The 10,718-nt window shown below is 35.7% G+C and overlaps 1 protein-coding gene across 18 annotated transcripts; it reads left to right on the top strand.

Annotated features, from left to right (window-relative positions):
• The first annotated feature begins 625 nt into the window (after positions 1-625).
• LOC112748074 (ASI1-immunoprecipitated protein 2-like) lies at positions 626-10,718 on the top strand. Of its 18 annotated transcripts, none has more exons than XM_025796283.3 (14): positions 770-1,169; positions 1,319-1,843; positions 2,428-3,131; positions 3,222-3,284; positions 4,638-4,842; positions 5,378-5,631; positions 7,369-7,457; positions 7,584-8,335; positions 8,418-8,549; positions 8,676-8,985; positions 9,086-9,316; positions 9,402-9,526; positions 9,752-9,828; positions 10,312-10,718. In XM_025796283.3, exons 6-14 carry the CDS (start codon positions 5,566-5,568, stop codon positions 10,525-10,527), a joined length of 1,998 nt encoding a protein of 665 aa, XP_025652068.1. In that variant the 5' UTR covers positions 770-1,169; positions 1,319-1,843; positions 2,428-3,131; positions 3,222-3,284; positions 4,638-4,842; positions 5,378-5,565; the 3' UTR covers positions 10,528-10,718. The 18 variants fall into 18 exon arrangements, 16 of the variants coding, with proteins under 16 accessions (XP_025652068.1, XP_072074604.1, XP_072074605.1 ...); XM_072218503.1 differs by having other exon boundaries at positions 7,372-7,457; XM_072218504.1 differs by having other exon boundaries at positions 5,378-5,453.

The following is a 10,718-nucleotide window of genomic DNA, read 5'->3' on the forward strand; positions in this document are numbered from 1 at the left end:
AACGGAAACCCGAAGACGAGGAATTCTCCCCGTGGGGATGGGGATGAGGACTAAAATCCTCCCAAGACAGGCGCAGGGACCGAGTGGAGATTCCTGTCCCGTCTCTGATGATTTCCCGAATTCTTGATTTTATTTAAATATCCTAAATTTATTTCTAATATAGGGACTTTTTCGTAAATTCGCCTATTGAAAACCCTAGCCCTACTTTATTTAATATCTTCCATTCTCTCTACTATTCCACTTAGCGCCGTTTCCAAGCCCCAACTTTTCAGAAAAGTTCAAAACTCCCAATCCCCATAGTTGTGTCCACAGTCACAGCCATAGCAGCATACTCCCTCGTCAGTCACTACCGACCACTCTTCCTGCTCAGTGCTTACCCCCTTATAGACTATAATTTGCTATGTTATATTTCTGGATTTATAATATTGGATAAGATATGTTTGTAATAATGTTTTGTAGTTTGTTTTTTGTTTTTTTTTGTTTTACTATAATTTTTATATAAATGTTCAACATGAAGAAATGAGAAATTGGGCCCTGCAAAAAATACGGTAAATAGGAATGGAGACGATTATTCCCCATGGCAAGAATCGGGACAAAGAGGAGAATCAATTCTGAGGGCGGAGACAGAAAGTAGAGAGGCATCCACCGCCCCCGTCCCGCCCCCGTCCCGCCCCATTGACATCTCCAAGAGCAGGGACAGAAAACAGATAGGCATCCCGCCCAATTGACATCTCCATATAGCCTTGACCTTTTTTACTACTAAATCTGTAAAATAATTTTTCAAATTGGACTCACTAATTTAACTCCATATTGTGCTCCCAACTATTTTCACGCTGTCAATTCCAATTTACCAATTTAGTCCCTGCCACATTTATAAACCCGAACTCTTCCTCTTCTTCCGTTTTTTTTTTTTCTTTCTTCGTCATTTTCTCCCTTCCAAAATCCTAGCGCGTTTTCTCCATAAGTTGCATAGCCATTTTAGAACGCTCTAGGCTTCACTCCGGAAAGTTCATCGTTGTGCTGCTCCAGTGCACCGTCGGATAATTCGTCTCGGCATGGAAGGTTTTTCAGAGAGCTGTTGTGGCGCTCCAGGAGGATTCTTGGAACACTTTCGGCATCAAAATGCATCAGGTTCCCTCACTTCCCGTCTCATGGTCACTGAAAGCAAGGTATATTTTTTATTAAGAAAAAAAAAAAAAACCTGTTAAGAGAATTAAGAGTTTTAAGTTAGAGAAATTTCTTATTGCAATGTAGTTAAGATTCAAAATATGATTTCTTTGTCTACAAAAGAGTATACCTTGTTTTGTCGGCTTTGTAGGTGAAAGCGATGTGCATTCCTTTGTTGGGATCGGAAGAGTAACTTCATTGTATGATTTAAAAATGGCAATGTGAATGAGGGTGCTGATGAGTTTGAAGAACTGGGAAGCCCAAAATGCAAATGATGATGCTAGAAATTTGGTTGAGCCTACTTGAAGTGTCTTATAATTCATCTCTGCACCTTGAGAGTTGAGCCACCACTTTGCAGAAAGAAAGGAAGAAGAATAATCATTAGGGTTTATAAGTGGGAGCAGGGACTAAATTGGGAAATTATAATTGATAGCGTGGCGGTGATTGTACCACATCAGCAGTCTGTTTGTTACTCACGCCGAAAATAGACTGAAAAACTTGTATGTAGCTCAGAGCTCATTATGGGAGATTAAACTAGTGCAATTGAAAACTCGCCTGCGTCACGGTCAGCAACCATTGTTGATGCTGTAGCGGCTGGGCAAACTGTTGTCGCGGTGCTGTTCGTCTATAAAGTTGGAGAAGAAACTCCATTGCACCACCAGATCCTTCAATACAGGTTAGGAAGTTAATCATTGTTGCCATTTGCAAATGTGATTAGGAATATGAATCTTTTTTTATCAATTTCAAATTCAACTCAATGAAAAATGTAATAACCGACTTGGTTTCCAGCCGAAAGCATTTTTGAATTAGTTTAGGGAGAAACACGGTGTGTGGTTTGCACATGATTACTTCTAAAAATTCAACTTGAATTGGTTTAGTCACAATTGATTCGGATGATGCATTGTATATTTTCTATTAAAAAATTTTATTAGTTTAGTCACAATTCTAAAAACTTGATTTAATTTTCTATTAAAAATTCTTAAGTGGCCTTGACATGCTTGAAGACATAAAGAAAAACGTCACATGCTTGATGCTTTTATGCATGGCTGCATATTATTCAGATTTTTTTTCTTTTTCTTTTTGTCTGGATACATAGTTTTCTTAATGTTTTGTTTAGCTTCCGTGTGTTAGTTTCCTGCATTAGGAGAGTTTGGGAAATAAGAACTTGTGGCTGTGAGTTGCTTGCTATAAATAGAGGGTTGATGATCTGCATTTTCAAATCAATGCTAACATCATGCTTTTGTTTGATTGGTTGTCTAGATGGATGAGCTCATGACAATTGAATTTCATCATGGGAGATCCTTAGAGACCAAGAAAGATGGGAATGTAGTTGATGCTGGAGGGATTGTAGTTTATCCACAGCTTGCTGTTAACAGAGATCCTCTCAGGGCGAATGTGAGTTATGTTTGAAAATTTGGAGACTCGTTTGAGTTAATTGAAATTCTGGCGGTCATTTTGAGATATAACTTCTGAAATTTGGGAATGTATTACGGGTTCTGTTCTGGGGGGGTGTGGTTTTTCCGGTCCATTCCAATGACCGGAAAAAACAAAAAAAAGCAAAACAAATAAAGCTGAAGCAAGAAGGAAACAAGGAAAGGAAAGCAAGTGAACATGGATTGTTGTTTCAAAGCTTCAAATTAAAGGCAAACTACAAGCTCAAAACCTATACTTTACATGGCGCCATTCAGCCCCAGCCCTGCCCTACCTCCGGTGAGTGAACACAAGCCCCTTGCTGCATGCAACTGTGCCGACTCCAGATCTGAATGCAGTGCCGGTGAGAGCACCATTGATGGCTCTGACAGTGTTCTGGAGTTGTGTCTTCAACCTGCAGTCGAAGATTATGATCTGCAGTTTCCCAGTCTGTGTTTTTCTGTTTGTTTTGGAATTTCATCTACTCTTGCCATGTTATTATACCTTGTCCTGCTTCAGCAATTGATTCTCGAGCAATTGCCCTATTTTTCACAGTATGTGTTATGTTGCGTGTTTCTTTTGGATAATTTGCGTCTCAATCCATGTTATTTTCCTTCAAATTTATACCATTTTTGTGTTTTCAGCTTCTTTTGTTTCCAAATGCTCAGAGCTGAAGATAAGTAGACGGATCTTCTTTCTTGAATGTGGTGAGTAGAAACTCTGAGTCATTTTAGCTGGTTTAGGTTTTGATATGAAGTGTAGTGTTTTTTTTCCCCCTTTTAATTATTATTATTATTATTATTATTATTATTATTATTATTATTATATGTACCTGTAAATGATATAGTACTACTACTGAGCCCTGTGGTTTTTGAACTTGTGAAATCAACAGTGGTATTTTAATTTTGCTGAAATGGTTTATTTTTTATGATGGATAGAATGGAAAGAAGATTAGATAAGTTTGTCCTCCACTTTGATATTAATGGGGGCAATGCATTCTTTTTACACATTCCGCGATTACTCAAATCCCTTCTCCGCCAGTGTTAGTAATTTTGGTAATATTTGTCAAACTTCACTGCGCTTTAAGTAAAATTTTGCACCTAGATAGGAGGTACTGATTTGTTTCAATTGCTAAAGCTTTAGCCTCATTGCTTTCTGAACTGGTGATACCAAGTTATTCTTAAGAAGCTTGATACATTCAAAGACAGTTTAGTTGTTACACTGAACGATGTAAAACTTATACTATCATTCAATTAGATGCTTGTGTTTATGTGACTTTCTAGATAGTGGGTGGTCAAGTCAGATTTTTACAAATATAGCAATACATAATAGGATGTCTGTATATATGTATTGATATTTTTTACATTCATCATGCATGCAAGTTATATATATATATATATATATATATATTATATATATATATATATATATATGCTTTTTTCATTAAAAAAAAGAGTTTACGTTGGGATTTATTTTGCTAGACATAAAAAACATTTTTAATCTTCATAACAATTTAAGCTGTATAGCATCAAGTGAAATTGGCTCCTGACAATCTGACATTGTAATAGAGCACCTATAATCATGTACTCTACAGTTTGTTTCTACTACTATTCTTTGAACTAAAATGTTCAATTTCAATACATGAGGGAGCATCTCAGAGCTGGTTGTTGACACATTTATTATACCACAAATAACAAATGACTAGGATAATATTAGTATTCCTATTTTCAATTTGTGAGTCCTATCTATCTGCACCTATATATAAATTGTATATGATTGAATTTTGATGCACTGTCAGTGTAAAGTAGTTTTACACGTGCATCCAATTACGTAATGCCACATTAGTAAAAAATAATTACCTCTCACATTGACCGCGTGAATGGTCATCCAAAAAAACGGATGTGATTGCACGACTATGTAAAAGGTTTTACATTGTCAGTGCATCAAAGTTAAACTCATGATTGAATTGCTGGTCCGTGGATTTTTTCCCCCTTATTTTTGTTAATAATCCCAATTTGTTATGATTTTAATGGCTGGATTATGTTTTCCTTTTCTTGCAGCCTTTTAAATTCGAAATGTAAGAAACATACATTGCATTTAGTCCACACATTGCTCGATGCTCATTGTATCTCCGTTTTGGACGGGTGGTAGCAATTGCGGGGACTTTTGACTTTGCTCGTAAAACCCCTAACGAGAAAGAGCCGGTAATTGCTCTCCTTGCGGTGGTTTTCTATTCAGCGTTACACTAGCAGTGAGTCAACTAAGGTATTCAGTTTTCTTCCGTCAAAATCTAGTTTTTAAACGCTGAACATCAGAAAGACTCTGTGTTAGAGTCTCCTGTGATGATCTCCTATTATCGACCAATTCTGATTATCAACCTTGAGAAGCATAAAGAATTTGATATTCCTAGTGATCTTGCACTTGAAGATTAAACAACACAAATTTGGTGATAGGTAATCATTGGGCCAACCCTAATAGGAAGAATCTATCTTATAGCTTTGCTTAAAATGATAACTTCCCCTCAATGAAGAGATTTTGCATTAGAGACATGATTGCCCTTTTGTGTTTAGGTACTCAATTTAATGAAGTTAATGACAACCACATACTCATAGTTATGACCAAAATTCTACTTAAGATCATCTGTGGGCAAACATAGTTATTTGAGACAATTAGATCCATCAGATATTTCATCATTAGAAGATTTCAATGATTGCATATTGTGTAAATTCTTTATGTAGTCCATGATGGATTATCTTTTGAAATTTTCTAATATTTGTTGTTGATTACCCTTTATTTTCAGGGAGAACTGTTAGTTGTCAAGCGAACCAGTCGGGAGACATCACTAGCAAGTTCTAGTTCAGATAGCCAAAAAGATGGTATTTCCGACTATGCTATATTTAGGGAAGACATTGCACACTTGAATTGTTTGAAAATTGTTATACATACTATAAACATTAGCTCCATTAGTCCGCTGTGCACAAGATCATTATGCAAAAATCCTGTCAACCTCAGCCAGTAGACCCTAGAGATATCATAGATTTAACGGGTGATGAGGTATGGGTATTTCCTTTTCAATGTGTTTTAGTTATCTGGAATCAATTGTAAATGTTTTGTGTATTATGCTTGTCTAAGTTGTTGCTCTGCCAAGAAGTTAATTTTTCAATATGGTGAGGTTTTGAGGCTGGGTTTGGTAAAGCTTTTTAAGGAGGTGCTTGTGCTTTTAAAAAGCACAAGCACGTCATTTTGCGTTTGGTAAATTAAAAAGCTCAAGTGCTTGTGCTTGCGGCTTTTAAAAGTTAGGGGTGCTTTTGAAAGCACCTAGGAGGGAGCTTTTCAAAGCTGGCTTATGCTTACCAAAATTTTTTCATTTTTCCGCACATATTTCCCGCTATTATATTGCCATTAAAATCTTCATATATTTCTAACTTCTCTTCCTAACCTTCATAAAATCTAACACAATCTTCATATATTTTTTATTTTTCAACCTAATCTTCACAAATTTCAACACAAATACATCTCTATCACATATTAGGTATGAACTTCTATCTATTTATATTATATTTGTTTGTTTTTTTCTGTTCTTAGATTATAGTAATTTAGGTAATTTAATATTTTTAGTAATGATGTTTAGGATAAAATAAATTTTTATGATACTTATATAAAATTTTTAAGTTAAAAAATAGAAGAATTTATTTATTATATTTATGTTTATTATGAATTTTTTATTTTAACATTATTTTATTTTAAAATATTATATAAAATTTTAAAGAATTTGAAAAAAAAATTATTTTTTTGTTATAAACATGTTTATTATAATTTTTTCAACTTTTAAAAGCTGTTTTACCAAACACAATTATGGTGCTTGTACTTATTAAAAGCCATTTTTAATTTGATTTTACCAAACGTAAGTGCTGCAGCTTTTAAAAAGCTGTCTTTTAAAAGACAGCTTTCATAAGCTACTTTTAAAAAGCAAAAGCTTTACCAAACTAAGCCTGAGAACACCAACTTATAACAATGCTTCACTAGTGCTATGTTATATACAAATACACATACAATCAATGTCTTATGGTCAGAAAATCCAAGCAGAAAAAATTTCTAGAACTCCTTTGGTGCTATCTGTCATCTGCTAATTTGGTCAATGATCTTCTACAAGTTTGCCACTCTGTTATGTAGATTCTAGCTAGCATAATGTTGCTATCTAAGTGATTGTGGAACTATTTTGTAGAGAAGGGGTGACTCATTCTTAGATGTTAATCTGTGAGACCAGTTAGTCATTGTTATTAGCAACCATAGGAGGTAGAGTTTGAACTGATATTATCCAACAAGTCATCTCTGGGAGAATACTAGTTAAAGCCGGTACTAGCATTTGGATTCCAGTTCCACATGGTGATTCATTTCCAGATTCAGGATAAATCATACTTTGCGTGTACATGGCACAAACTTTATTCAACTTCTCTTAGTTTACTTATGGCAAAAAAAACCGGGTTAATTTCAACATGTCCAATCTTTTGATGCATTGAATAGTGGATCTTCTTTATATGGATTGCAAGATAAGGAAGATTACTATTATATAATACATTATTACATTTGTAGTTTTAAAGATAATAAAATGGTATATTACTATATCCAAAATTAATGGGCTCCACGTGAGGAAATAGATTGATTTTTCCTTTTGTGTCTCACTCTACCTCTACCTCGCTATCTATATTCTTGCAGCCAAATCATTAAAATGCATTTCATAGATAATTATTAATAACTTTTTTTTTTTAATTTTTGATTTCCACTGGATAGCAGGATCGAGTTTGCGATACTTGTGGGGATGTAGGGTTGGAGCACTTCCTTGCATTTTGTAATGAGTGTAATGATGGGGCGGAGCACATGTAAGTATTACAATATCTTGCATATTCATCCCTGTTTCTAGAAGGTCTATGTTTCTATAGTCTTTATTTTCATCGTTTTCTGGGACAGTGAAGTTAACGTGTTCTGTTTTTTCATTTATCAATCAGTTACTGTATGCGTGTTAAGATGGAAGAACTTCCTGAAGATGGTTGGACTTGTGAAGAGTGCATGCCAAGGGAAGGGACTGGAAAATTAGTACAGGATAAAGTGGAACAGCCAGTGGCTACAAACAGATCAAAACATCTATCTGAAAATTCAATAGACCCTGAGTCTTGTAAAAGTTCAAAACTAAAATCGAGATCATCATATTCTATGAAAAGTGGGATAAGTACACCCCATCTGCAGGTTAAGAGATGCCAAGTCCCTTCAGAAGCTCAGTCTTTGGAAAAAGCTAGTGCTACTATGACAAATGCTGGACCACATATTTTATCCGGACCTTGTGATGACTCTCCACTTCATAAGGATTTCTCATACAAGAAATTTGGGAAAGTGAAAATGAAATCAGTCAACAAAATCATGCACTTTGCCTCCCAATATTGCAATTCTCAAGAGAAAGCAATGGTTCCTCGTGGTTATGGTGAGAAGAGTAATGTTGTTACCTTGGAGGATGAGTTAGGCATAGAGGGAAGGGCTCTTGAAACAAGGGAGCGATCTTCTAAAGTCTCAAGTCCAAGGGATCAGTCCCTATTGAGTAGACATTATATGTGCAAAAATTTGAAGAGAAACCTAGAAGGTGTCATCATTGATACATCTTGCAAGAAATCTTTCTGTGATACTAAGGAAATGGCAGCATCATCCAATTGTGCAATTGATGAATCACCAAACTTGCATTCACAAACTGAGACAACTCGTGATGAATGTAAGACATGTGCCAAAGGAATTACTCTGATGTTTTTAAATTGAGAAAATTATATTGCTAAATTTCAGAAGCTTTTTGGCAGGCTCTCTATTGGAATCAAGATCTCCAAACTTAGAATCAGGACCAGCAACAAAGGATGTTTGTTTGCAAAACAAATACCTGGCTCTTCATGACGATAGAAATGATACTTGTTCTGGTGTTCTAGCTAATGATCGTGAGTTACATAATCCTGCAATACAAGCTTCTAGTTCTGGTGTTACTGCAAATAGAAGTGAAATAGAATTTGCTACTGACGAAAACTTATTTTCTGGAACCGTTTCTTACAATCTTGATCATCAAGGTTCTGAACAATTTAATGCTGGATTACAACCCAGCAATCACAACACTCATGAAGATCTAGACATTCCAAATGAGAAGAACAACGAAGAACCAGACACTCCAAATGAAAAGAACAATGAAGAACCAGACACTCCAAATGAAAAGAACAATGACATTCAGCAAGCTGAGCACCTTATTAATGCTGCTACAGCTCAGATCATTCATGAATTATGTGCTGGTCTTGCTTTAGATGAAAGGTCCTGCTTAAGAGACTTGGGGGTTAGAAGTTCGTCACAAGCATTTGTCTACCCAAAGCCTGACCATTCATGGCAGTATGACCCTATTTCCCCATTTCTTAAATATTCAGCTTTGTTTTGCTATGGATGAACTGTTTTTTAAAATTTTCACATATTTTGGTGATGATTCTTGCAGAGGGAAATTTTTAATACAAGGTATTGGGGAGATTGCAACCATTTGTGATGGTATTCAAGCACATTTATCAACCTGTGCATCACCTAAGGTTATTGATGTGGTAGACAGGCTTCCAAAGATGATCATACTGGATGAACTGCCTCGCTTGACAATGTGGCCATCTCAATTTACAGAAGGTCAACCCACAGAAGAGAATATTGCTCTGTACTTTTTTGCAGAAGATCCTCGTAGGTCTGTTTTATCCCTTTCTTTGCATGTATAATTCAGATTTATACTTTCTGCTTATTCTTCTTTTTTTTTGTATATATATTATCAGTTATCGAACATGTTATAAACAATTGGTGGATTTGATGATCAAGAATGATTTGACTCTGAAAGGAAACTTGGATGGAGTGGAACTTCTAATATTTCCATCCAACATTCTACCTGAGAAATCCCAGCGTAAGAAATGGTCTTCTACTCGTTTGTTTTGAACACTTTAACATTATATTTACCTTAGTGTGCCTAAAATCATTCCCTGCTACTACTAATCTATTCTATATTTTAGTAGATTAACAATTCTGTTTGCATGTTAGCCCTCCCCCACCCCCACCCCCACCCTCACCCTCACCCTCACCCTCCAAAAAGAAAAAAGGCTCTCTTTTTTACTCGTTGCTGCTTTGGCAGGTTGGAATGATATGTTGTTCTTATGGGGTGTTTTCAAAGGGCGAAAGGAGAATAACTCTGCAAGCACAAGCACACAGGTATCTCTCTCCTCCCCCCCCCCCCCCCCTTTCTCTCCCTCTTCGGTATTAGGTTTCTATTTTATTACAGGTGTTGACATACATGAAATCACTTTGTTGCTCTATTTGAGTCACAAATATATAACATGTATGCTTCCTATTCCATCACTTAGGATATGGATTGAAATGGGTGGTTATACTTGAAAGTTCTACTTAATTATAGTTTTCTGCAGCTTTTATTTGTATCTTGTTTAGACATCGTTTGGTTATGAAACTAGTATTTGGTATGCCATAGACTCTCCACTGATTCCATATTCTTTTGGAAAATAGAATTATGAATTAATATTGTTTCATAATTGATATTTCGTAATCAGTCAATTGTGGTATTCAAGTGAAATACTGATAAGACATGGCACGCATGCATGAACTCACCTCACTAGGAAGAAGCCTGCCTTGTTCACCATGTAAATGCAATCAGTTTAAATGCTTCTTACTGTCTTGCAGCTAGGAAACAGAGTTGATGAAATTCCTGAACCAGACAGAACTTCAGGAGACAGAGTTTTGCTGTCTGGACATAGTTCCAATGATAATGGGATAAATGAAGTGGTGGATTCTGAGGTTGTAGATCTTACTCTCTCTCTCTGGCCTGAAGCTTTAGACTCTGTTGAGTTGCAAGTTGCAAGGGCATTAGTTCATCTCTCGAAGGCCAAACAGCAGTGAATGGCACCATGTAAAATATATGTTTTAATTATAGACTTTTAGCTACCTTTAATTTTATGCCTTTACTTTATCATAGTCATATAAACAATCTGTCTATACTTTGACAATGGAACCTGTAATGGAATATGGCTTGTTTTCGTTTTTCGATATCTGTACTAGCGGCTTATTTATGATCCTGGCTTTTACTTCAA

Source organism: Arachis hypogaea, chromosome 15 (genome assembly GCF_003086295.3).
Source record: "Arachis hypogaea cultivar Tifrunner chromosome 15, arahy.Tifrunner.gnm2.J5K5, whole genome shotgun sequence".
Lineage (NCBI taxonomy): Eukaryota > Viridiplantae > Streptophyta > Magnoliopsida > Fabales > Fabaceae > Arachis > Arachis hypogaea.

Excerpts from the sequence above, each read along its gene's own strand:
- LOC112748074 (XM_025796274.2), top strand. The coding sequence starts at position 5,566 with ATGCAAAAATCCTGTCAACCTCAGCCAGTAGACCCTAGAGATATCATA. Across the intron at positions 5,632-7,368 it reads TAGATTTAACGGGTGATGAG|CAGGATCGAGTTTGCGATAC; the intron begins GTATGGGTATTT and ends TCCACTGGATAG. Across the intron at positions 9,829-10,311 it reads CTGCAAGCACAAGCACACAG|CTAGGAAACAGAGTTGATGA; the intron begins GTATCTCTCTCC and ends ACTGTCTTGCAG.